Genomic DNA, 27,893 nt, shown 5'->3' on the forward strand with positions numbered 1-27,893 from the left:
AACAAGAGTGCTGAGTGAGGAATTGGTTCCTAGCAGGCAAATATTTAACAGATGTGAAAAGACCCAGAAGGAACTTCTAAGGTGGGAAGAACAGCAAGGCAAGTCTAAAGAAGACTCTGAGGCAAGTTGTTTTGGGAAAGCTCCAAGAAGAAAAGCCAAGAGCAAAGAAACTTCTGGAATGTGCACATGGGGGCTGTGAGGGCTGGTTGTGTATTATGTGTCACCCAAAGGGAGCTGGAGCTCATACTTAGCCTGTGCCCTCTGGTCTCCAGTCTCTTTGCAAATCCCCTATGAACACCAAGAGGTAGTATCACAATTATGACTATTCAAAGGGAGTGGCTTTAATCTATTTTGCACCAAGGTTCTGACTAGTGATCACACATGCCTGTACCCTCCAGAGCCCCACATCATACCCACCTGTACTCTGGTTCCCTCTACTCACCTTTATCTGTCCTGGATTCTGGGAACTTCGGATTTGGTCTATCTATAAGGCCATTGAAGGGGACCCAAGAGAAGACACTGGTTTAAGACAGATTTAGGAAATACAGGGATAAATTGGTAACAGACTAAGGAAACACAGGGTTTATAGATAGCTAAAAGTATAAATGTTAATAAATCACACCCTGTACCTAGTAGACATATAAGCTACTTTGCCAAATCACGCAGTCCTACTTGTATCCACTGCCACATTTTGTGATTGTGAGATTTCAAAACGTAACACCTTAGTTTTGCCGTCACAGGATCTGAGAAACTCCCTCCCAGGATAAGGGCTTGAAAAGACATGGCTGAAAGCTGTTGTACTTAAAGACAGAAAGCCGGAACTACTGAAGCCTTCAATAATAGCCTTTCTCTGGACACAGATGAGTTGTGTCTATTTCAGAGCCTTTCCCTTGTATAGAAGTGGAGTTTCATTCTCCTCTTAAGAGGAGACATACATGACTTCAAATATCATCAGGCTGGGTTCCTCTGTTTTAAGATAAATTATTTCTTACCATTTTTGTTGTAGTTATTGCTTGTTTTTGTTTTTTTTTTTTTAGAAAGGAAGTCACTAAGTATCCCTAGAGTGCCTAAAACTGAAGAAAGATCCACCTGCTTGTGTCTCCTGATGGCTGGATCTTAAAGTGTGAACCATGAAGTCTGGCCAAATGATTTCTTATCAGCTTTGAACTGAACCCTGCTGACAAGCTTTCAAATGGCTGGAAGGTGCTATGTACACTGATAGGGGAGGAAAGACAGCCAGCACTGGACCCTTCATGCTACCATATACACACTCCACATGCACACGCACACGCACACACACACACACACACACACATGCACACACACACACACCACAGATACATGCCACACCATACCACATGTCACACACTCAGCTCTGACCCTCATCTCAATAAGCAATACTTACTTGTATATTTTGTGGTTACCATTGTTGGTTGAAGTATTGAAAACATGCCTTTGGGTTGTCCTATAGGAGCTGTTGGTGTTTGTAACTGTCTACTCCCTTGAAAAGAAAACTTGTAGCAGTGAACTTTATTTCCCTGGAAACCAGTGTTTAGCCCCCCTGAAATAAGAAAGGTCACTGCTGAAGCTACCTGGTAAGCCTGCTGTTTCCCCAGCAGGATAAAGACCATCTGCATAAGGCAAGCAGACATGAAGTAGGCATTCCAATAAAAACCAAAATAAAAAGGGAGAAATCTGAACCTTGTCCATCATTCTAAAATTACCAGTTCTTTTTCATGTACGAGAAAGAAATACTTATCTAACAGCCCAGCAACTGGACCAGTGAGATGCTCTGCCTCTCATGGAATGTCTGTGTTCTGACTTAGAACCCCCAGTGTGAGGTCAGCTTAAGGTGCTGCCTTGGAATTCCTTCCCGGAACCAGAGAAGCCAAGGTGACTGACTAAATGAGCCAGGAGTCCTATAGTAAGGCAGACAGGAATGAGATAAGGTTCCTGCCATCATGGAGAATGCAGATTAGGGAGGAGGTGGGCAAGAATCTTGATTCAGTGTGATAAATCAGAAGAATCCCAGCACTTAGGGGGTGCAGGTGGAAGCGTCAGAAGTTTGAGGTCATCCTTAGCTACATATCAAGTTAGAATATTCAAGGCTTGCCTGAGCTACATGAAATGTTGCCTCAAAACAAACAAATCACAACAATAAAACATAGAAGGCTGCACAGAAAGCAGCAGGCAATAATAGTCCAGGCTTAGTTTTTAAAAGACAGTCTGGATTCTAAATATTTTAAAATTTATTCTTTCATAAATTCTTATAAATATATATGACATATATACACATATATTACACATAAATACACAATTATATAATGTACTTTGATCATAATTCTGTCAACCTCTTTTGAAACTTATTTTAATATTTTAAATTTAAATATAGCACTCCCCCTTTCCTTCCCTCCAGCTACTCCCATGTCCCCCACTCTCAAATTGCTATCTTGTTTTCTTTATTGTTACATATAATGCATTACTATTACATGTGTATGTACATACATGTTATACACATAGATAATAAAGGTAGATAGTTGATAGATATAGATAGATGGATTAGATAGATAGAAGATAAATAGCGACCAATATTTAAGTATAACATGCTGATCTGTTTCGTTGTTTTATGCTTATACTAGGGGGTTAACCACATAGTATTAGGTAACTGTAGGGAGAGAAGAAAGCTCTGAGGTAGTCAAGTCCCAAGTGAATGAATGTTGTTGACATGGACACAGACATTCCAGGACCTCAGAGCCTCAGACTGATTGTGGAATGACAGTCATGTCCCCTGCAACCTCTTCCCAGGAGGGCGAGGCTCAGGAACATGGCAAAGCCTTCCTCTGGTCCAAGTGTGGATGTTGACTGTGTATGAAGAAAATGTCCACCAAAGCTTTCTTCACCCAGATGTTTATGAGCTGAAGACTGCTCCCCTCCAGAGACTGCTCCTACCAAGATCAGATAAATCTGTCCCCTTGATTCATCCATATGATACAAACCCTGCCTCCTTAATTGTACAAAATAGTCCTACCCCCTTCCTCTTGAGCTTTATTCAGTAATTCTACCTCTCAGTTCAAGCCCAAATTACCCTGTCTGTCTGTCTTCATTTCCTCACTGATCCAAATCAGGTCTGTCCCTGGAGATGTGCTAAATTCATCAGATAAACAATTAAGGGACACATCTCTAGCTATTTTTCATTCTCTCAGCAATCATCAGCTGCTTATAGCTCTTTGTATAGGGACAGGATCTTGTGAGATTTTTTTTTTATCTCTTCCTTGTTGGTATGTTTATTGGTAATGCCATTGCTTAGCTCTTGTTTGTAAATCCATTTCTAGGAAAGATGGTCTCACAGCAGACTTCCTGGTATTCTATTTCTTACAAGTTCTCTGCCCCTCTTCTGTGATTTTTTTCTGAGCCATGGATGCAGGGACTGTGGCGTAGATGTAGCTACTGGAACTGGAATACACACCAGTCATTGATCTCTGTAGTGTGTCCAGTTGTGGTTTTCTATATTGGTCTCTATTTGCTAAAAATAAAATCTTTTTTGATGAGAAGTGATAAGTATAATTATCTATGGGTAGAAAGTTAATATTTAGAATGTAATTAGGAATTATGCTAACCTAACAAAATGGCAGTAGCACATCTAAGATACATGACCTTATTAACCCTGGGTAGTTGGCTGGTAATAGTACCAGACATGTTTTCCTCCCTGTTGAGTGGGCTTTAAGTCCAATTAGACATCTGTTGGTTACTACTAACATGTGAGTGCCACTATTGTATCTTTATGGATATCTTCCCATGCTGATCATTATTGTGATTCATAGGTGTCACAGCTAGTAAGGACTAATAATTGTTTCCCTCCCTTGGCAGCTTGCATAATACTTTCTGGAACTATTGGAAGCTAGATCTCAAGATGGAAGCTTTTGCATTAGATGCAGCTTGAATCATTCAAGTCCTATGTCCTAAGTGTATCATGTCTTTAGCAATAAATAAGGACTGACAAGGGAAGACAGGGGAGGAACCCCGAGGTAGAAATTGGACCAGAATCCATAGAGAAATGTTTCTTACTAGCTTTCTTCCTCATTGCTTGTTCAGCCTGCTTTCTTATACTATCCAGGACCAACTGTCAACAGCTAACCTCATCAGTAATGAGCTGGCCCCTTCCACATAAATCATTAATCAAAAGAAATGCCAAAGACTTACCTACAGGCCAATATTACATATTTTCTCAGTTAAGATTCCCTCTTCTCAAATACATCTAAGTTTGTGTCAAGTAGACAAAAACCAACCAACACAATTCCGCACATATACACATCAACTACTAAGTGCCTCTAGCTCTTCAGGAAGGAGTAGAGCCTTGTGAGCCCCTCCCCAATCAGTGATGACATGCCCTCAGGCCAATTCTGTGCAGGGCCTCTAAGAGTAACCATAGATGCCTTGAATTCATGAGTACAATGACCATGTTATGTTCAGAAAATTCTTTTACAACATACCTCCCCATACTCAAACTTTTACACTATTTTCATTAGTCTTCCAGGATGCTTCCTGAGCTTTGTAGGAAGTGATATGGATGTTCCATTTAGGACTAAGCACTTCACCCAGCATCAGTTATCCTCAGCACTTGGACCAATTATGAGTCTCTGCATTAACCCTTGCCTGCATAAGCTTCTTTGATAAAGGCTGAGAGCACACTGATATATAGACATAAAAATATGGATGTAAGAAGAGATGTTGACATGTCCATTTGTCAAAACAACTGTTAACAGGTTCCTCACTAAGGCCTATGACCTCCCTACCTGTAGATACCCCAATGAACTCTAAAGCTAGATTTTTGAGTTTTATCAGTTCACTTAAATCCCCTCAGTTTCAGTTTGCTCGTGTGAAAATGCCAGGAAAAAAATAGTACCCAGTTCACAGTGCAATGCTTCGTAGCTCAAAAAACAGAATTAATGATGAATTTTAGCTCGTTTTATAATTTGGATGGAATATCCATGCAGGCACCCAATTCTCCTGCACAGACCCTACCTCTTTGTGGCACAAAACTTCCTCCAGAGGGCAGAGGAGATGGCTTAGTGATCAAGAGCACTGGCTATTCTTCCAGAGATCCTAAGTTCAATTCCTAGCAACACCTTGGTGACTCACAACCATCTGTAATGAGACATGATGTCCTCTTCTGGTCTGCAGACAGATACACACTGCTTACATAATAAATAAATCTTTAAAAAAAATCTTCCAGTTTCCTCCAAGGAGGATGCACCCGAGTGCAGATGCTTCCTAATGACTGGTGCCTACTCTATTCACATAAAGATTTTCATTGTGTGATATCACAAGGCAGGGTGGTTGCCAGGATAAAATAGTATTTTCAGAAGCCAAGGTTCTCTACCCTTCACAGCCTGAAGACCATGCAACTGAGGACACCCCCCGTCCACTGCCCAAGTTCACTGCTACTTTCTCATAATGGTCTGCAAGGCCAAGGTAATTTGCTTGTCTCTGAAGTGAGTACTTAATCCTCCCACCATTTGAACAACTATCTAAAATTGCAGCCACCTCTTTCTGTGGCCCCATTTCATATTCAACTCTACTGTCTCCTTTCCATAGGCTACAGGAGCAGACAGGGAGAACTCATGAGTCTTGACCTAGTGAGGTCAGGCTGCACAAAGCCTAATCAAGAACTCAGTGCAAACTGGTGGTGTAGCTAGGTGGTAGAACATTTGCCACCATAAAGGCTCTGAATTTGATCCCTAGAACCAAAAAAGCAAACTAAAGAGTCTATCTACGCTATGTATGGTATGCCACCAAACACCCACAGTATACTAGCTGTTATGCTGGTCAACAGAGCACAGAGCAAAACAAAGTCCCAACTCTCATGGAGTTCACAACCTTATATTCTATTAGGGAAGAGAACCAACAAAAAGGACCAAAAAATAAAGGGTTTGTTTTAAGTGGAGTTTTCCTGTACCATGACTGCTCCCAAATAATTACTCAGAAACTTAGTATTAATTGTAAATTCTCAGGCTTCTTACTACCTCTTACATTTAAAATAACCTATACTTCTTATCTATGCTTTACCATGTAGCTCATGGCTTGTTACCTCATTTTCTACATGTCCTGCTTGGTTAGCAGATGGCCTTTCTTCCCATCATTCTCAGTTTGGCTCTCCTACCTAATTTTATCCTATTTGGCTATTAGAAAGTCAGCTTCATTATTAACCATTTTGAGTGATAAATATTCACAATGTACAGAAGGAATATTCCACAGCAGTAGGTTACATGTTGGCTTGTGCTATGAAACAATTTTTGAGCATGGCAACGGGAATGAATGTGAACTGGCTAGATCAGCCAGGGTTGCTGAATAACCTAGGAGCTGGAGCCCAAATGATAAGGGGAAGGGGAAGCCCCACCAAGTGTTTGGTCACTCAGAGTAAAAGTGTACATATTTGCTCTTCATAGCCTCCTACATTTTCATGTTTCTGCTTTGATTTTTCTTCTTCATAAAGAACCATATCAATTTATTTCAGTGCAGATCCCTTTTGGTTGACCTGGAACATTTCATCTTCATTTCCAGAAAGATGCTATTTTTCAAGGCAGAATTTTCCATTTGAGATTCTCCTGCCTCAACCTTCTGAAAGCGTAGGATTATGAGACAGCCACCATACCTGGAAACTCTGAAGGACATTCCTAATGAATAAAGAATGGGACTGAAGCAGTGGCCTTCCAGAGGACCTGCCCTTCCAGAGGATCTGAATTTGGTACCCAGCTCCCACATGGTGGCTTACAACCATCCATAACTCTGGATCCTGAGTACCAGGACATCTGGCATCTTCTGACTTCCTCAGGTAAGTATGTGATATACATACAAAGACAAAATAAACGGATCTTTTAAAATATTGTTCTTAAATTGTATGTATCTTTATCAAATTATAAAACAATTTTTCTTTTGCACTTTGGAGGGTTTCTTCAGGAGGTGCTCACTGGCAATTGAACCTAAGGGCTTTAGGCAAGCTAGTAAGCATATGGCCATTGAACTATATCCCCAGCCCTTAGTATAGTTTGTTTTAGTTGTGTATATATGTTTAATTTTGTGTACACAAATGCATGTGTGTAGAAGCAACTTGGTGTCTCCTTCAATAATTCTCTACTCTTATTTTTTTTTAAATAGGAAAAGTTTGTTGAGTATATTGCATCAGGGCAGCTGACTGGACAGTAACTATAACATCACCTATATCATTTATTAAGAGACTATCAAACCCTGCAAAGGAGGGCACTAAATGTTACATCCCAAGTTGCCTGAAGCTGTAAGAGAAGTGAACACAGTATTTTAACACCAGTATGTCACCACTTCTCACCACTGGAAGTCCTGGACCCTTGAGGGCTAGATGAAACTTGTATGTCCCAAATTTCTACCCAATACCCTTGAAGTACATCCAGAAACGATCGTTGCCTGAGTCTTTGAATTTCTTTTGCTTCTTTTCTCATTTAAGGGAACTTCTCTACAGTGATGGACTCAGGCAGAACTTCCTGAATCCCCCCATCCTCAAGCAATTTTTTCATGCAGAGAAGATAAGAAAAAGGCTAACAATGAACTCAGAGGGTACCTTGAAAACTGGTGTGCCAATAGGCACTAATTTCCAACATGTCAAAGAACAAACAGCCTTGTCTCTGCTTTTTCAGGTGAATTTCTGAATCCACATGGGGCAGTCCTTACACTTGCTCAAGTCCACACTACCCTGCTGTCTGTAGAATTCTATGGAACCCAGGATCCAGTGGTTTCCCATGGCCTTCTCAGAGTTGTTCATATTCCAAAGATATCTTGGTTCACATGTTAGCAGAAATCCTTCAGGACACAGGAATCAGGAAACTCCATTCTCCATTACTTAGGATTTTCTTGAATTTTATTATCAAATCTTTATTATAAAAACACTGACCAAAATGAGAAAACACAGTAGTTAAAAACACCAACTCTGGAGCCAAACAATTTCAACTGTACTCCTTACTAGATGTGTCCATTGGGTGAGTAACTCAAAATTTCTGCTTCTATTTATCCATTTGTAAAATTGAGATAGCAACAATGCCTACTTTACTTAAGGGAATTGAATAAGTTAACATTTTTAAAAAAACATTTAAAATGAAGACCAGAACATAGTGAGTTCTTATTTATATGTAAAACAAAAACTAATCTAAAAAAATTTAACAAATTAACTAGGTTAATTTCTCCATGGATCTAGGAGGTCTTTATCCAAACACATGTTTTTAGATGTTACAATAGATGTTTATATACAATTGTGTCCTTCTTATGGTTGTTCATTCTGTTACATATATTGCCAGTGTTTACAATTATAATTTATGGTAACTGCCTAAAGAATTATAAACTAACTGCCCAATAATTCATTGATAAGTACCAACAGACACTGACACACTAGATCATTAACTATCACTTTCTGTTTCAAAACTCAGTCTCATTATTTCTAGGCAACAGCCTTTCTATCTTCCATCATTAGTGATCTTCTTTACTAAGCTTTTCTAAAGAGGTTAATCTTGATCAAAAGTAAATACCCTACTCAATACTGCACTAGTTTTTTTTTCTTAAATTCAGATTTAGTATTCCACATTCTATCACTTAAAGAGCACCTAGACCCTCCCCTTGTAATAGCAAAATCTGTTTCTATAATCATGCACAAAATGATAATGTAAAGCTTTCCATCTAATATTCCAGGCAGTGTCTTCGCAGCCAAAACACTACTCTTGGCATAAGACTTTCCCCTTAATAATGCACACTGATCTACAAATAAGAGCTCTTGCTAGAATGCCTCATTCCCCAATCTTGTTCCTCAAATATGTATTCCTTGTGGACCACAGAAGAAGTTTAGGAGCTCTTTTCTATAATTTCCTGTTAATGAATACAGGCTACATAACTGCAAAAAGGTTTTCCTTGGTCTTTTTACTCACGTCACTCAAAATTTCTTCTAAAAAGAGATTTCTTGTTGTATAATAAAGACAATCTCACTAAATTCTTAGAGAAAAACTTCCCTCTTGGTAATATTTACAGGCTTTTTTTTCCTCTCCCAATGTTGTACGTTTTTATTGCATGCCGTCAAATACAATAAAAGTCTCTGATCAATTCAGTTACAGTTTCTCTTCACTATGGTTTCTCTGATGTTGAAGTAAGGCTGAATGACCACTAAAAGCTCTTCCACACTGATTACAGATAAAGCGTTTCTCTCCACTATGCATTCTCTGATGGATAATCAGGGAAGAATTCTTACAGAAAGCCTTTTCACAGTGATTACATTTATAGGGTTTTTCTCCAGTATGGTTTCTCAAGTGTACAATAAGGGAAGAACTCTCATTAAATGCCTTCCCGCATTCATTACATCTGTATGGTTTCTCTCCAGTATGAGTTCTCCGATGTGCAATAAGGTGAGAGCTACAATTAAAGGATCTTTCACATTGATTACATTTATAGGGTTTCTCACCAGTGTGAATTCTCCGATGGGCAACAAGGTGACAGCTCTGACTGAAGGATTTTCCACATTTATTGCATTCATAGGGTTTTTCTCCAGTATGAGTCCTTTGATGCCTAACAAGATGAGCCATCTGGCTACATGATTTCCCACATTTATTACATTCATAGGGTTTAATTCCAGAATGAATAATTTCATGTTTTGTAAGGGCTGAGCGTTCTCTGAAAGCTTTGCCACATTCTTGACAGTTATAGGGTTTCTCTCCCGTGTGAGTTCTCTGGTGAGCAATAAGATGGGAACTCCAACTGAAGGACTTCCCACACTCAGTACATTTGTATGGTTTTGCTCCAGAGTGAGTTCTTTCATGTTTACTAAGGGCTGAGTAATCCCTAAAAGCTTTTTCACATTCATCACATTTAAAGGGTTTCTCTCCAGTATGCATTCGCATATGGGCAATAAGATGGGAACTCCAGCTAAAAGACTTCCCACATTCAGTACACTCAAAAGGTTTCTCTCCAGTATGAGTTCTCTGATGTCCAATAAGATGGGAGTTCCAGTTGAAAGACTTCCCACATTCATTACATACATAAGGTTTTTCTCCGGTATGGATTCTTGTGTGTACAATAAGGTGAGAATTCCAGCTGAAGGATTTCCCACATTTGTTACATTCATAGGGTTTTATTCCAGTGTGAGTCCGTTCATGTTTAGTAAGGGCAGAACGATTCCTAAAAACTTTTCCACATTTGTCACATTCATAAGGTTTCTCTCCAGTGTGAGTTTTCTTATGCTGAATAAGGTAAGAACTCCAAATAAAAGACGTTCCACATTTGTTATATTCATAGGGCTTCTCTGCAGTGTAAGTGCTTGTATGTTGAGCAAGTAATGAGTCATATCCAAAGACTTTCTCCCATTCATTGTATTTATATGCTTTTTCTACACTACCAATTTTTTGATGTTCCATAAAGGATGAGAAGTAAAAAATATTCTCATATTCTTTATAGTTATACTGGTTTCCTCCAATTTGAAGTCTTGGGTGTTCATTAAGGGATGGGCTCTGGTTAAAGATTTGATGGCATTCCTTATATTCATAGAGTTTTTCTCCTTTTTGTACTCCTGTATGATCACCAAAATGTATAATATGATTGAAAGACTTCATAGCATCAGTACATTTGAACAAACCATCTCCAGTTTGCATTCCTGCAGGGCATATAGGCTGAAGAGACTGGCAGAAGGCTTTGTCATAATCATTATTTCCACAGGTAACCCTATCTGCATACATTAGGGCTGAATTACATCTCCAACTTTCAAGATGTCCATCAGGTTTATAGAAATGTTCTAACTGAGAAACTCTCTGAGATGGAACCAAGTTTAAGCTTTGGCTGTACTCTGTGCCAAGTTCACAGAATTCAGAACTTCGTTGAGAAAGTACTTGTTTCTGCATGAAGACCATTTGCCTCATACCTGTACTCTGGTTCATGTGATACATTTCTAATTGGTCTTTACATCCCCAAACTCCTATCCTGGAAAGCCAAGGATCATCCCATATATATCTTTCTAATGCCATTCCATTTGATTTCTCTTCCTCAAAAATACTCTGTGCTGGAACCAATGCTTTGCTTTCAATATTTCTCATCCACTCTGAAACAGAAGCAGGGGGAGCTGTGAGTACATAAGGATTCACTGGTGTGATTCATTATTCATATTACAGAAAAAGGCTAGAGTATATTTCATTTTCAAGTACAGATATGAATGCCAGAGAAATATCATAATAGAGAATAGTGAAAAGTAAATAATTGCTAACTACCAAGGAAAGTATATAATCACACTAATAAAACCACTGAGGAGTACTTTCACATGAAAAGGAAGATTTACAGAAAAAAATGACTCTTCAGGACTGAGAATTCAAGCTATTCATATTACCAACTGGCTTGCATAGTTGGTTCAGCCTTGGCTAACTCCTGAGAATCAAGAATATGAAATGTTGTAAATGTTACTACACCTTTTCATGCTCAGGGTCTTAAAGCACACTGTACCAACTTCTCTGGATAGCTTTAACTAATGTCATTTCTAGTGAAGATGTGCTTTCTTTCTAGGGTTCTGAAGAATGGGGAATCTCAATTATTGCCTATATGACCAACTTTGAATATGCACACTGGATACTGGCTAAGCTCATCCATGGTTCCTAGTAGACAATTTCACAGATCATCACAATTTCTTGCTAAAAATATACAACTTCATCATGAAAACATTAGCAGGAATTTATATTTGGTTTCCTCTGGACTATATGATATTGCTTTGTGTAGTGAGATATTTACTTTGTCTCCTTCTGTGGCACTGACCACGCCCATTTGGGGGTGGAGCCATGGGCGGAAGTGACTTGTGGAAGGAGGTCTGAGGAAGAGCCGGGGAACACTCTTGCTGGCGGGACTCGGACAGGAGAGCATCCAGTGGAACTTGCTGGTGTTCATCTGTCTGTTTTAAGTTATTTCTCCCTGAATAAACATCTATTCGGCCTATTTGCTTATCTTGATCCTTATTTAACCGCAATAGCTTTGTATTCTTTTTACTGTAATAAATCATAACCCTGATGGTAGTGAGTTTCAAATTCTATAAGTCATCCTAGTGAGTGGATGGAAGTCCTGGATACTCCTGACAAAGACAGGACAGGGCAGAAGAGGGAGGGAAGGATTAACAAATAAGCATGCAGGTCTTTGGCAAGTAATATTTAATTCATTAAGTAGCGCTATAATTTACTTCTGTACTTAATGCCTTCCTGTTTCCTATCTTGTTATTGGAAGGATGTTATGAGAAAGTATCAACAAAAGGTTCAGGCCAGGGTGTTATTTATAATAAACTACTACTATAATATTTGTTGTTCCAAAGTTCAGTCAATATTTAAACACATAAGGCTCAGCAGCTCAAAGAGAAATCTTATCACAGTTTGAAGATCCCCTGGAGAAGTAATTCCTGTGACTACTACAGAATCATTTTGAGTAGTGGCAAAAGAAATGGACTAGAAAAATGACACAGTAAGGTACTGTTTGAACATTTGTATATAAATACTAGCTCTTTACTAATTGTAAGCAGACTTTTGTGATAGATGAATGTAAGTTTTTGAATTCAGCAAAATGCCTGCCAAATTGTGTGTGTGTGTATGTGTGTGTGTGTGTGTGTGTGTGTGTGTGTGTGTGAGAGAGAGAGAGAGAGAGAGAGAGAGAGAGAGAGAGAGAAAGAGAGAGATCAGCAATGTGCCATCATTGGGTTATCAGTCCAATAATCAAAAGAATCTGTATTAATTTCATACTATTATAATGCAATCACATGCTTGCTGACTTACACAACAGACTAATCTTAAGAGTTGTAGAAGTCAGCAACCCAGAACAACCTTTATCTTATCCGTCTGGGGTTCTCTGAAGAGTCACAAGAAAGGCTTGTCTTTGATTTTCCAAACAGGGAAACACATAGTTCTAATAATTTCTGGCAGGAAACTGAGGTGGAGCATGCCAGTGAGACCCAAAATACAATAATCAAAAAGATAGAAAGGAAAAACTGAGTAACAACATGCTTGGAGGCTTTAAGGTGACAACTGTTTTGGTTGTGACCCTAGCCTTTAATGGCTGAGCCATCTCAGATGTAACTTCCTGAACAGGACTTCAATAGTGAAGACACTAAGAAGAACACTTAATAAATAGAACCTCTTGAAAATAAAAAGTTTCCGTAAGGCAAAGGACACCAGCAACAGGACAAAACAACAGCTTACAGACTGGAAAAAGATCTTCAGCAACTCATATCTGACAAAGGGATAATTTCCAAAATACATAAAGAACTCAAGAAACTAGACAGCAGCAAAGGAGGGGAGAGGTCAGGAGAGGAGGGAAAAGTGGAAGGGGACAGGAGATAAGGGGAAGGGAGGGGAGGGAAGAAGAAAGGAGGGAAGGAAAGGGGAGGGGAGGGAAGAGAAGAATATAGAGGTGAGATTAGGTGAGGAGAGGGGAGGGGAGGGAAGAAGGAAAGGTGAGGGAAGGGAAGGAGAAGAGGAGGAGGAAGGAAGAAGGAAGAGAATGAAGTAGAAAGTTCCCTAGAGAGGTTCTAAATGTATTAGAAGATAACTCCTCTACCCTTAGCCCATTTATCAAAACGAAGAGCTTTGAGAAAAGTTCCTTTCTCGATTCCTAGGCTTCACCTCACCTGGACAAGTGCTTTGAGGATATGCCTGCTCCATTGACCATGGCTCTTCTCCTTGTTCCAACAGGGAGATGACTTCAGGCTTAGCAATCTGATTCCCTGAAGATGAAGGAAAGACATGTACTTTTGGTGACAAAGCTTTGGAGTTGCCAAAGAAATCTCTCTTGCCTCTTCTTCCAGTGACTCCTGACTTAAGCAGATTATGCACAACCTTCTCTTTGTATTTTGTATTAGGAGTTTCATATCTGAATCTCAAGGTTCAAGATCATCTCAGCCCTTCAGAGATACAACATACAACTTTCCAAGAATGGAGAAGACATTATGGAGGAAATAGCTTTATTTATCTGGCAGTATCTGCCTTACCCACAGAGAGTAGGTGTCCATAGGTCTCCAGCATCACATCGCGGTATAGAGTCCTCTGAACAATATCTAGCTGTCCCCATTCTTCTTGGGTGAAGGCCACAGCCACATCCTTGAAAGTCACTGGTTCCTGAAAGAGCATATATGATCCTTCTCAGCCTGTGGCAAACCTTTCCAAATTTTCTAAGGATGGAATAAGGCTGAAGTCTTTGAGGAGAGGAGACAAGATATAAAGGCATACTAGATGTTATCCAGTTTAGCCAGGTGTGGTGACTCACTTTAATCCCCCCACTCAGGGGGCAGAGGCAGGAGGGTCTCTCTGAGTGTGAGACCAGACTGGTTCACAAAGTGAGTTATAGGGCAGTCTAGCTGGTATGTGTCAAGTTCAACTGAGTACACCCAGGGCCCTATACTTGGGATATTCTCGGGATATCAGAGCCTACAGAAACCACAGGAAAAAAAAAAAAGTTCATCAAAGACTTCTAAAAGCTCTAACCTGGAAGGGAGCATGTACACATACTATTAATTAAACTGTCAAGAGCCGAAAGAGTTAACCCAGAGGCAATGAAAGACACACAGAGAATTGTCAATATAGTTTCTAACCTATTGTAGCATGTATTCTAAATGCTATTAATAAAGACCCAGACAGATATTGGGGTTCAAGCTAAAGATCAGAGAAGAAAAGCAGCTAGCCACTGGAGAGTTCTCACCTCTACCAATGCTCTGACAGAAAGGGACCATCCTGTCCTGCATCTGTCTCCACCTCAGATTGCACTGAGCTCTTCTCCTCCTACCTTATATTCCTATCTAGTGCTGGGATTTTAGGTGTCAGGTCCCAAGTGCAGAGATCACCACTATGTGAGTGCTGTTTCTATTTTGGACTTGATCAACTTCTGGTAGCTCAGGGTAGTCTACCTCTGTCTCCCAAGTGCTGGGATAAAATGTGTGAGTCACCACTGCCTGGCCTCTATGGATAACTAGTGTGGCTAGCTTTGCTAGATCATAAACAAAAATATCACCAGTTTATTTCTTATTAGAAACCAATTCTGTTAACAATGGCCAGTATGAACAGGAATACCACCTTAACAATGCTCTGTGATCTCCATACATGGATACATCCTGGACCACAGTAGAAAAAGGCCGTCTGTGGGCCAAAGGGCTTGGGTTGGAAGAGTCTTTGCTCCAATATGTGGATCTTGTACCTGGAAGGTGGAATCTACCACCCTTACCATGGGAGAAAGTTTCCATTTACTGGTCACTTCCATCAAAGGGCTGGAACTAAGGGTAAGCAGGATGGCCCAGAGCACCCTGGGCTGAGGGAGATGGTTACAGGGGTAGCACAAAAACCACCACTACCACCACCACCACCACCAAAAAACAGTCCAGTTAGGAAAAAAAAAATTCAAACTGCCTGGCAGAGTAGCATCCACCTATAATCTCAGTTTCTTGTTCCCAGGTTCAGTATCAGCCTGAGCAACATAGTGACAAAAATAAATATAGAAACCAGGCAAGGAACTGGTCTATAATCCAGGAATTCACAACATCAAGGCAAAAGGGTCAGACTTCGAAGCCTGCCTGGGTTAGCCAGTAAGAACTTGCTTGTAAGCAAACAAAAACATAAAATCCAAAGGGGAAAAGGAAAGTGGGACCTAGAAAACTAGAGAAAAATGCAAACCTAAGTTTGATATTTGCAGTTATATCTTTTATACTCCTAAGAAATCAATGCGATGGCCAGGTACTGGTGGTGCACACCTTTAATTCCAGCACTCAGGAGGCAGAGGAAGGAGGTTCTCTGTGAGTTCGAGGATAGTGTAATCTGCAAGAGGCCAGGGCTACACAGAGAAACCCTGTCTCAAAAAAAAAAAAAAAAAAAAAAAAAAAAAATCATGAGACTCCAGTGTCTGGACATCCTCAGAGTTTCCTTCCTTCCCAGGGCAGAGTGTATGGGTGGTAGAACACAAACCCTATATCCTCTATTCACTTCTCTGCCCCAACAACACATCTGAACATAAGGACCAAATCTCTGACTAGAATGTGGCTCCCTGGTTACCTCTACCATCAATACAGAATCAACTCTAAGACAAACCTGCTGGGCTGATTTTCTATCTATCTATCTATCTATCTATCTATCTATCTATCTATCTATCTATCTATCTATCGCATCAGATACACTCTCAGGGTCATCTGGCCCACTCCCGTCTCTCTACATCTTCTAGCTTCTGTTACCTGGATAGAGTTTTCCCCCTACCCCTCTTTTGTGTCTGTCAATCACATCTTTTAAACAATTTGTCACTTCTGATCTGAGCTAGCCCTTACTGCTTTTTCTTCAATATACTGACTTATTTTTTTTAAATCTGCCAAACAGAACCACATTCATTCTACCTTCATAAAATGATTGGCTTAAAACAAAAACCTGATTCTGCTTCAAAGACTGCCTTATCCCTCAAAACTCGATTCCTGTCTGATTCTGCTGCAAAGACCTCCTTACCACCTCAAAGCTCAACTCCTGCAGACATCCACTCTTTTTGTATGTGTCCATCACTGCTGCTGATCTATACTGAAGAATCTGAGGACAATGCACATACACTGAAGGATTTTCTTTTCAGACAAACTCTCCCCAAGATCCCTATTACTTTGAGACTGGTAAGCCTGGATGTGGATTTCCACCTCCACCTTTCCAACACGAAGCAACTAAAAGTGCTGAACATACCATTCCCCCTTCGGAGAAACCCTCCCCAACCTTGGTGACAAGGTCAATTCCCTACTTTTCTTGTTGCAGATCTTCCCATATCTGTTTCCTTCAAATTTTCTGTTGTTTCTACACATTGACAGAGAAGTGTAAAAACCTAAGCACAATGAATGTTCACAAGGCAGTCATGAAAGGAACAAGCTGGGAGGCCATGCTTACTACCTAGAGCTTCCTGCCCATGTCTGTCTCATACTATCTAACCTCTATGGGTTCTTGGGATTCCTAACAGTGGAAGTGGAGGACTGTCTCTCAGTCTTTTGCCTACTTGTGTGACCCTTCATCTCCTGTTGGACTACCTCATCCAGCCTTCATGTAATGGTATGTGCCTTGGCTTATGCTGTGTCTGGTGGGTGTGCCTGGGAGGCCTGCTCTTTTCAGAGAAGAGAGAGAGGTGGGGGTGGACCTGGGGGAGAGGAGAGGGGGAGAGTGGGGCCGAGGGAAGGGAGGGGAAACTGTGGTCAGGATGAGATATGAGAGAAAACTACCATAAATGAAATTTGATCAAGCAGTGGGGCGAGAGAGAGAGAGAGAGAGAGAGAGAGAGAGAGAGAGAGAGAGAGAGAGAGAGAGAGAGCGCTCTTCCAGAGGACTCTGGTTAAATTATAGCAGTCATACAGAGGCTTACAACTATTTGTCTTTTTCTCCAGTTCTAGAGAATCCAATGCCCTCTTCTGCCCTGAAGACATCAGGCACACGTGTTGCATGCACATATATGCAGGCAAAACACCTATAACACATAAAGTATCTTTTAATTAAAGGGAATTATCCATCCAATGAAAAAAATGGACCAGAAGCACCATGAACTTTCCACATTCTTGCCACAATGCTAAGCAACAAAAGGCCTCCTTGTCCCACATTCCCACCCCCACAGTAGGCAGGGTTGCAGTAGGGCAGGAGCCACCCGCAGAAGGACCATAGAAGTGACTCTTGTCTCAGCTGAAATGATACAGCAAAGGCAGGAGAGAAGTCAGCCTGGGAACAGCTGGGGCAAAGGCCTGTGCTCAGGACAGCTTGACCAGCCACTCTACCCAGTGGGTAGTACAGCCAGCAGCAGCGCACTCAGACACATGAGCAAAATTACCACAGACCCTCTAGGCTCAAGAGTGTGGGATGTTCTCAGACTAATGAGCTGAAACATCTTCAGTTGGGCATTGAAGGTGGAGAGGGCTATAACTTTGCACTAAGGGAACTGAAGGCAGAAATAAGTAACACGCATGTCCACGGAACCAGTGGGATTGGCAGGAAAGATGGAAGCAGCAAGTAGGAGGCAAAACTATGGGGTGCAGTCCCACAGACTTTCTTAGTGACAACACAGGGAAGACAGAACATCTGCCATCCAGGTAAAGGCACAATAGGGGTGGACAAGGGACCCAAATCCAGATAGCAGATCGAGCCAGCTTTCAAACAACTGTAAGGCCTCTCTCTTTTCAGGCTCTCGGCCTGGAGCAGTTGCAATACAAAACAGAAGAGGATGCTTCAGGACAGGCTGTTTTAGAAAAGAAGGATTCATAGACTGTGAAAAGATGGGACTGAAATAAGTAGATAGAAAGAGGTCCGTGGTAGCAGAAAGATTCCTGGGCTTCCAACTCCACAAAGACAACAACACATAGGAAGAAAGTCACAAAGTAGTGTATGTAGGAAACCCAGTATCTACCAAAAGACTCCAGAAAGACTATAAAGGATAGAACTACTTTTAAAAAGAATACAGGGTATCTTAAAGGGTGCAAAAACCACCAGTCATAAACAAAGACATATATTTGAGAGAACATCAGTAATCATTTTAACTGGTAAGATACTGCAAATTAAGACAAACAGAAGATAACTCATATTATCATAAATATGACTGTCCATATATATTTGGAACCCAAAATGCATGGGGGAAAGGTGGTGGCTAGAAATCTGGGAGTTAAGGAGAATGAGACAAAATGAAGGAAATAAAATATTAAATAATACCAGCTTCACTAGCAATCAAAGTAATGTAATACTTTTTGACCTTAATAATAAAAAGATTTGATGTTAAGTGTTATCAAAGACTCAAGAAAATAGTATTTTTTCTCCTAGAGTGTACACTGAGCAGTGGCTTCAGGCTTTGGAGACCAACATGGTGTCACTAGCATCCGAAAAGTAGACCCCAAATCCCAAGGTTTAGTAAAATTCCGCTTCTAGGGTCATATATAACCAAGCAGTTTCACATGTACAAAGTGAAATAACAGGAACACTGGCAAGGATAACAGGTGCAGAGGACTTAGAAGTCCACCCATAAAAAGATTGAAAATTAAGCAAATATGGTAAAACAATACTGGGTTTGGGGGGTGGTTTTGTGTGTGTGTGTGTGTGTGTGTGTGTATGAAATGTGACAGATGCCATGGCACAGCTGTAGAATCAATTCTCTCCATCCACCATGGATTACTGGATGGCAAGCACTCCACCTGCTGAGCCGTCTCACCAGCCAGTCTTGTTTGTAGGGACTGATGTTTATTTTTATCTATGTATGCGTGTCTGTGTGAATGTATGCCACTGTGTGCCGGCAGCAGCCAAATCCAGACCAGGGTTATCAGATCCTCTGGAGCTGGAGTCCCATGTCGTTGTGGCCCACCTATCATGGATGCTGGAACCAAATTCAGTCTCTTTGAAGAGCAGTAGGGCTCTTAAGCATGGAGCCAACTTTCCAGCTCCCACATTTAAAACAAAACAAAAACATGGCCTCAAACTCATAGTTCTCCTGATTTAGCCTCCAAAGTGCTGGGACTATAGACATACACTACCATCCCAGGCTGTTATTAGCATTTTAGCGTAAGATCTTCGCAGAAATAAATAGTCAACCTTCACACACAATGACAGATTAGTACACACCACTCATCTTTGCCAAACATGGTATTTGTCATGCAGAAAAAAATCAGTGGACCATTCCAGATAGCACGTCTGTATTTGGACAGGCTCCCTGGTTATTTTTAAGCACACTGGGATATTATCACTAATATTATTTCCTCTATTCCTTGAAAGAACAGGATCAAGGGTCCAGCTGGATGAAATTTTATTGACATATTTCCAAGAAGGAATTCAGCTGAGAGATGAACGTTTGATGTTTCCACCAGGTGATGGCTGTATTTCAATAATTATTTAACAGGAGAGAGAGCCATATGTGGACCGTAGGTCCACTGCTTTCCTCAAGACCTTGTTCAATTAAGATGTCATAGGTGTGAGTTTAAAGTCAGCAGCCTGGTCTACAGAATGAGTTCCAGGACAGGCTCCAAAGCTACACAGAGAAACCCTGTTTTGAAAACCAAACCAAACAAACAAGTCACAGGTAGACATGGTAATGAATGTCTTTAATCCCAGCACTTAGGAGGCAAAGGAAATCTGGTTTAAATAGCAAGTTTCAGGCTAACCAGGACTACACAGTGAAATTCAATCTCAAAAAACAAAAACAATTTAAAATTCAAGTCCAAGTTTCCAACAGGGAAAATTCCAAAGCAGTGACCTGGGAAGGGGGCCAGGAGCATGTTCTCAGAAATCACAACTCTTCAGACATTACAAGGTGTTGTTACTTTAACGGTTTTATTTTTTTCAGCAATAACTAATCATTTTCAGAAACTCTCACATAAGTTGCCATTGAGTACAGCGCAGTGATTAATTAGGCTTCTTCATAGCACTGATTCCAGCTACTTCTGTCCCCTGACACCGACTCGGTGCCCATCTAGTCTTCCTAGCCTATGTTCACTGCTGGTGATTTTGTTACAGGATCTGAAAATGATGGTCACATTGCGACAGCAGTGAGCCGTGGCCACCAAAGTTGTGATGCCAGGTAACCACATCCTGCATCACTCCATCCAGGCCCTTCTGCTTCTCGGGGACAGAGGTACTGCCATGTGGTGACAGCACACGTTCAATGCAGCTCACCTGTCAGCTTTGAGTAGGAAGTTTTATTATTTTCTTTTTAATTTGAGGGAAGGCATAAAGTTAAATAGAGATGTTATTTTAAAACATTTTATATCTTAGTGTCTCACATTCACTTGCTTCATTATTTTAATTTACAGATAAAAGATCTAAATATTCAAACTACTTTTTCCTACCTTTCACAGCAGGAAGTAAACAAAGTGAGTGCAAGTTTGATTTAATTTTTAAAAAACAAACTTCTAAAAATTCACATTTAGAAACATCAAGATTTAATAAACTGAAAACAAAACAAAACAAAAAATAACTGTGCCTGAAATATGAACTAACTCATGGAAGCTGGCAAAACAGCTTAGCATTTAAACACACATTAGCATTTAAACACACTGGTTCTATCATGAGGACCGATGTTCTGATCCCAGCACCCATGTTGGGCAGTTCACAAATACCACTCACAGGCACGCATGCACATGTGCACACTAAAAGTAATTGTTAAGAGGCTGGGGAGATAGCCCAGCAGTTAAGAGCACTGTCTACTCTACCAGCGGACCGGAGTGCACAGACACACAACCAAACACATACATAAAAAACTTTTTTTTTTTTTTTTTTTTTTTATTAATAAATGAATCTTTTAAAGGGGGGGGGGCAGGTTGTCAAGATGGCTCAGTGACAAGATGGCCACCTGACAACCTAAATTCATTCTTTGGGATCCATATGACGGAAGTCGACAATCAACTCTTCAAAGCTGTCCTCAGACCCCCACACACATCTCCATGTGCGCACGCACACACACACACGCTCGCGCGCGCACACACACACACACACACACACAAATAAATGTAATTTTTAAAAGGCTTTTAAAATTAGTAACTCTTAAACATGCCAAGTGAAGGAAGCCAGATTCAAAAAGTCCTGTGTTATGATTCTGTTTAAATTAAATTACATTAAATACCAGAATAGGCAAACCCAGTTGGAAAACTGATAAATGATTACCAGGGACTGCAAGCAGGGAGAAAAGGAGCGACTACTAACAGATACAAGATTTCTTCTTGCGGTGATAAACAGCCTCTAGAATTAGAGGTTGGAAACAACATTCTGCGACTATATTAAAAACCAATGAACTGTACAACTTTGTAAGTATGTTGATACACTTTCTAGAATGTAGACATTATCTCCATGGTTATATTTAAAAGAAAAGAAAAACCACAAGTGGCTGCTTCTGAAGAAGAGCCTAGGCAGGAAGAGAAAGCCGACACTACTGCTGCAATGGGGTGGAATAACTCTTCTGCACACCTTGACTATGTCATGTTCTCAGTGGCTGGTAAAAGCTATTGGCGGTCAAACAAAGGATGCTGGGAGAAAGAAGAAGGATGAAGTCTGGGGAGACACCTGCCAGCAACCAAGAGGAAGCTGTCTTTGGAGCTGGCTCCCGAGATGGGAAAACTACTGCACCTATACAACATCAGCACTGCCCTCCTATCCTGGGGGCGGGGGAGGCTACCCGAGGGGCTCTCATAGTCCCAAAGCCTGTGGTGGACTCCCTTGTTTCTCTGATCTTACCCTCCTCTCCAGCTTCCAGGCCCTGATTAGACTGAAGCCTCCGACGGCAGCCCGCCTCTCACAGCCTCTCCGCCCATACACCCTTCCAGCCACATTCTGGCTCACAGTGCCTCCTGCCACCAACAATCCTGAGGCTCCTTGCTCTTCAGCAACCATGCAGGCCCACCTGGGTTCTTCCTAGCTTCTCCTACCTAAAATCAGTCTATATGCAGACACCAGTCACACAGTCCACCCCAGCTCTCAAACACACCTGTGGAGCAGGGCAGGCCAGACCGGAAAGCACCCATCTGATACCCTCCTTTTACCTCTTGGCTTACTCAAATGTAAACTCCTCCTCCACAATTCCGTCCCCTACTGACCTCTATGCAGACTCCGTCTCACCCCCCAAGGCATCAGTGGACTGAACTGCAATAGGACTTAGGGATTCCCTCTGTGTCTTGGGTTTCTTGTACCCTACAGAGCATGTGTAGCCCATGGGAGCCATAAGTGCCATTACCTGAGTGAACCACCTTGGAAAGTGGCCTGTTAGGTCCTCAGGGTAAGAGATCCCATCTGTTCTTGTTCTCACAGCAAGCATGGAGTACACTACACAGCATCAGCCTGAGCCTGGTTCTGAACACATGAGTTAAGAACAGGGGGAAAGGGACAGGGGCTGCCAGCCAAAATGGGTATTATCATCTCTCCCAAAACAAGTGATGATACAGTTGTGCCTCAGCTCTGAGGTCAGGCAGTGACAGCAAGGCTCTGTGTATCATGGAGAACTGGCTGGATTCCCCTACCTGCATTCAGGAATTGCTAACGGGCTGCCTCCTTGACCTAGGCTCTTGCTGCTGGAAATTAAGGAGCCATATGAACTAGGGTGGCCAAGGAAAACATGGACCCTCACCCTTTGGGAACACAGTGGCCTTTCTAGAATAATAGAAGTTCCATCTCACCTGGCCTTGGGCTGCTGGGAGCCCAGCTGTCCTCCTTCCCTTCTCCTCAGGGCTTCCCTCTATGTGCCATGCTGGATCCTGAGGGCACAGAGCTAGGAAAGACAAAGAAGTCACGGAGGCATCTCTTCCTGCTACAAGTTCATGTACCCTATGGAAATGAGGAAGGCTAGATCCTGCCCCTGCCCCTACCATCCCAGGTAAGGAAGAAAGCTACTTCTTTACCCCACAGATGAAGGGAATGGGGCTTGGAGAAGGTAACAACATGTGGCTCCTCACTGACCTATGCAATGAGGCACCATCTCTGAGAAGCACTTTTCACAGCCTTTCTGGGTCTGAGCCCTAAGTGTCTAGACATTAATTCTCATGTTATTTGTCCTAGAGATGTCATCATCACTTTACCCCTACAGTTTTCTGATCCCTCTTTACTCTAACTCTGTAGAGTGAGTGCTGGTCTATTGGGTCACCAGCTCTGAGCCCAGCCATGACAGATCACTGAAGGAAGAGGCCATCACATGGCAGACAACACAGCTGAGGGCACAGGTTGCTGACTCACCCCAGGAAGCAGAAGACTCAGCAGCTGCCATCCCCCAAGACTGCTCCATGAGGGCACCTGTAGAGAAGGATCAGGTATGACAAAAGCCCAGTGACTAAAGGTAACTTTAAAAAATGGAGCATGACAGAGCCCTACAGAGTCCAAAGGTGTAGGTAGTGTATCTCTGTGCCTCATAAGCTTACAACTTAACCCAATTCTTTCAATCTTATGCTGCCCTGAGGCTCATTTACCTCATGTACTTACTTCTCATCCTGTGTCTCACTCATAGCATCTCTCGACTCCACCCTTCTTCCTCCCAGGGTCCTGTCTGACTGTCCCTCTTATACCTCATGCCTCGCTACCAGCCAGTCAGCTTTCTTATTTTCCAAGTCAGAGTTTCCCTGTGTAGCCTTGACTGTCCTGAAACTCACTCTGTAGACCAGGCTGGCCTCAAACTCACAGAGACCCACCATAAAAGATTATTCCATAACCCAAGGGCATATGACAAACCCAACATAACCTGGATATGTACAGGAAATGCAACTTTGGAAGATGATTTAAGAACAAGGCAATTAAAAACAGAACCCTTTAAATGGCTGAATAAATATCTGGTAAGATGCAACATTACCTATTTTTTAAGAGCATAGATACTGCTTTGATTTCTATGGTGATGAGAATTTAAAACATAAAATGATCACATAGCACTATTAACATTGTTTAAAAAAACAGATCAATGTTATATAAGTGAAATATAATAATAAAGGTAAAAAACACAGAAGAAAAAAAACATTTTGATTGTATGTATTGTATGACTGTTATCTAAAGAGTCCTATAAATTAATTATATATATATAATTAATTTATGTTGTCTTTTCTGAATAAATTTCCCCTTAAGCACTAATCAGTTCTAATTTTGTACTAAGACAACCAGACCTTCTATTATCCCCCCCCAAACCAGCACTCCCCTCTCAGCTGTGGTTTACAGCGACAGTACGTCTCCTGCAGAGAAGGTGCAGAAAGATCATGATTTGGACTCACCCCAGGAGGGCCATGGGTTGATGGCTGCCATCCCTGAGGATTAATCAGCCAGGGTACTGACCGGCACTTCAGTCGCCAACCTAGAGAAGAAGTGAAAAAAGACAACATTGCCTCTTTCTCGAAAAAGAGCCAGTGAGAACGTAACAAAAGTCCGCCGAGAAGCATGATTTTTCCAAAATGCAATGTACATTTCAAACACAGTAGAGGAGTTGGGGACATGAGCTGGTCATAAGCAAGGGGATCTGAATTAAATCTTCATATCTGATGCAGTGGGTGGAGAGCAGGTAATACCCGCACTGGGAAGGCAGAGACAGGAAGATCCCTGGGCATTTCTGTCAATAGAGTGGAATCAAAGAGGGTCAGTAAGGGAGTCCCTGTCTCAAAAGCCAAGATGGAGGCCCAACACTAATCTCATAGTCAGTACAGACACACTCAAGAAAAAGAAAAAAAAAAATTACTAAACCGGAGCAAAATGAATACTGTGGGGCGGGGCTGGGGGCGGGGTTGACCAATCCTGGTTAAAGGTGAAAATGTGTATGTCACACTTTGCCAAGAGAGCCATTCCACTTAGATGGACAAACACTGCACACAGTGCTCATACATTAATGGTCTACAGCTGGAGGAAAGGGCAAGCGGAGTGACTACTAAATGTGTGCCACAAGGGTTTTGTTTTTGGTGGTGGTGGGGGTAATGAAAAGTTCTGGGATGGGAGGGGTTACAGCTGCACACTGTGTCAACAACAAATTCACTGAATCCCACACTTTGGTAAAGCCAAACAACAACAACAACAAACACCTGCAAGACCTCCCAGACTCAAGCCTATCAGTCCCCTCCTGGCGTCGCATCAGAGACAAAAGTCCAGAGTCAGACCCCACAAATGCACGGACGCCGGGTCTTTGTGTGAGAGCAGCAGCCTCTCGGAGAGACGTTTGGTACTAAGCAGTAGCACGCTCACAGAGACATGCCAGGGTCTGTCTGAGCCAAAACTCAAGGCAAGCAAGTTGCAAGACTCCTACACTCACACTCCGAAAACTCAGGGCAAGCAAGTTGCAAGAACCCTGCGCGCACTCGCACACCGCACGCCACACACCTCCGTGCCGCTGCAAGTTTAAAAGACCCCGGGCGCTTCCCAAGTCAGGTTGGACGCCCTTCCTGCACCTTCGCTCGGCAGGGAAGCCGTGAGAGCCTGCTGGCCGTTATCTCGGTTCCTGGCCTCCCCAACCGGGTCGCTCCAGGCGCTCGTTTCAGCGAGCTGCCCGCCTTACCTGGCTCGGAGCTGCTGCACCGGGCGTCTGGCTTCCGTCCTGCCCCGGGACAACGTTCCAGGCCTGGCCTGCTCGGCCCAGTCCGGGCGGCCTCTCCCAGCCTGAAGAAAGCCGGCACCCAGACCCCGGAGGTCGAGGGCAACCGGGGCACCGAGCCGGCGAGGAGAGAGAAGGCGCCCGAGGTTCCCCGGCACTGACCCAGCCCTGACCGCAGGCGCCGCTTCTCCTTGACCGTTCCCAAGACCCGGCAGTCTCTCGGCGACAGCTACATCTGTAGCACGGCCGTCCGGAATAAGGCCTTACGCCGGCCGCGGACAATGGCGGCCGCACCCCCCAAAGTAGACCGGGGCGCGACGCGAGGGCTACTGGGAATTGTAGTTTCAGGGAGGCGCGCTCCGTTCTTGTACCGGAAGCCAGCACCATCCGAAGTCCGGCCTCTGCAGCACCCCCAGTCTCTTCGGTTCCGCGTGTGTCCTAGGCCAAAAAGGGTGGGTGGTTCCCTTGCTCTTGTCACCCACCTGAGATGGTTCTCTCCCTCCCTACCTGACAGCCCGAAGTGGGTGGTCTGCCTCTCAGTAAAATGGCATTTCAAAGTAGCCGCTTTCAAAGTCGGAGCCTGGTGACGCGGAATGATCTCTATTACCCCCCTCCTTTCCCCCATTTTTTTAGATGAAGAATCTAATTCTGAGTGTCCCCTGCCAACGAAGTCCCACTTGCCTATGAAGAACACCAGGAGCTGTCTCCCGAAACTCTTTCAAGGTGGCAAAACCTTATGGGAATCTAAGTTATCGAATTACTTTGTGGTATTTCCTTGAGTCTGCATTTATTGAGCAGTGATTGAGGATAGAACAGAAAACAACCGAGGGAATCTCTGCCAAGTCAGACCTGTTTATGGCACGTGCGTTGCATATATGGAGGGCAACATGAGTTATGGACTGCAGAGAAGCAATGGTAACCCCGGAAAATACAACAATAGGTGCTTAGAATGGTTCTCTCTGTTAAGAGGAAAAGCTGAAGAGCGAGTTATAAGAGGTTGTCAGAGATTGGCAGGAAGAGGAAATGACATTGAGCTTCTACTCCTCCAATTCAAGAGGGCGGGGATTACAGGCATGACTAGTTTTATGCAATACTGGAGATCTAACTGGAGACTTTGTGCGCTAGGCAAGCACTGTACCCACTGAACTGCATCTCTAGCTGAGAAATCCAGCTTCTTTGTTGTGAATTAGGAGGGAAGCACTTGAACAGTTTAGGTGGGGAAGTGGTAACATTGTATGGGTATTTGATACATACACATTAGTTAGTTGCTACAGAGAAGGGAGTTGAGGGGCTAAGGTATGGGGGTCTCTGAGAATTCTGGACCTCAGTGAGCAAGGCAAACCTCAGAGACAGTTCCAAACAAGGTGGAAGATCATTTAAAGAAGGCCTGTGAGTTGGAATTGTAAGGGTAATATTAACACTCAAAGGGAAAACAAAAAGTGAGTAAACCTCATAACATGTGAGGAGTAACTAAGAAGGAAAGGCCAATTTAAGAGGAGCCTACTAGGTGGTATAAAAGAGCCAAGGTACTGACATAGACCTCAGGGAGACAGCAATGTGAGCTTGGGAAGAAATACAGAGCTGAACAAAATAACAATGTAAGAGTGGCAGAGCACCAGCCTCACTTCTCATGGTCAGACAGAGAAACAATTCCCGCGATGGGTTCTGAGTAAATTCACTTGATACACAAGCCCGATGAACTGTGTGTGATCTGAAGAACACACATAAAGGTAAAAGGAAAGAACCATTTGGACAAAATTGTCCTCTGACTCCACATGCAAGCCGTGGTGGCATACACACACACACACACACACACACACACACACACACACACACACTACAAAATAGGTATAGTCAAGTAAGAAGACAAATTCCAAATTCTG

General features: G+C 42.3%; 1 protein-coding gene across 1 annotated transcript; it reads right to left on the reverse strand.

The window, feature by feature from the left end:
- Positions 1 to 213: 213 nt before the first annotated feature.
- LOC127238453 (zinc finger protein 606) lies at positions 214 to 26,299 on the reverse strand. The gene is made up of 8 exons (XM_051207071.1): positions 25,975 to 26,299; positions 24,710 to 24,789; positions 23,694 to 23,750; positions 23,141 to 23,232; positions 14,006 to 14,132; positions 13,646 to 13,741; positions 1,425 to 1,501; positions 214 to 288 (listed from the first exon to the last, which is right to left on the reverse strand). Exons 2-8 carry the CDS (start codon positions 24,738 to 24,740, stop codon positions 214 to 216), a joined length of 555 nt encoding a protein of 184 aa, XP_051063028.1. The 5' UTR covers positions 24,741 to 24,789; positions 25,975 to 26,299.
- Positions 26,300 to 27,893: the final 1,594 nt, after the last annotated feature.

Source organism: Phodopus roborovskii, unplaced genomic scaffold (assembly GCF_943737965.1).
Source record: "Phodopus roborovskii unplaced genomic scaffold, PHOROB, whole genome shotgun sequence".
Taxonomy (NCBI): Eukaryota; Metazoa; Chordata; class Mammalia; order Rodentia; family Cricetidae; genus Phodopus; species Phodopus roborovskii.

Bases quoted from the DNA above. Each gene is read 5' to 3' on its own strand.
- LOC127238453 (XM_051207071.1), bottom strand. From the start codon at position 24,740: ATGGCAGCCATCAACCCATGGCCCTCCTGGG. The intron at 14,133-23,140 runs GTGAGATGGAAC...ATGCTCTTTCAG, and splicing joins TCCCAGCAGCCCAAGGCCAG to GAACCAGTGACTTTCAAGGA. The intron at 289-1,424 runs GTAACCACAAAA...TGGTGTTCATAG, and splicing joins CAATACTTCAACCAACAATG to GGGATTTGCAAAGAGACTGG.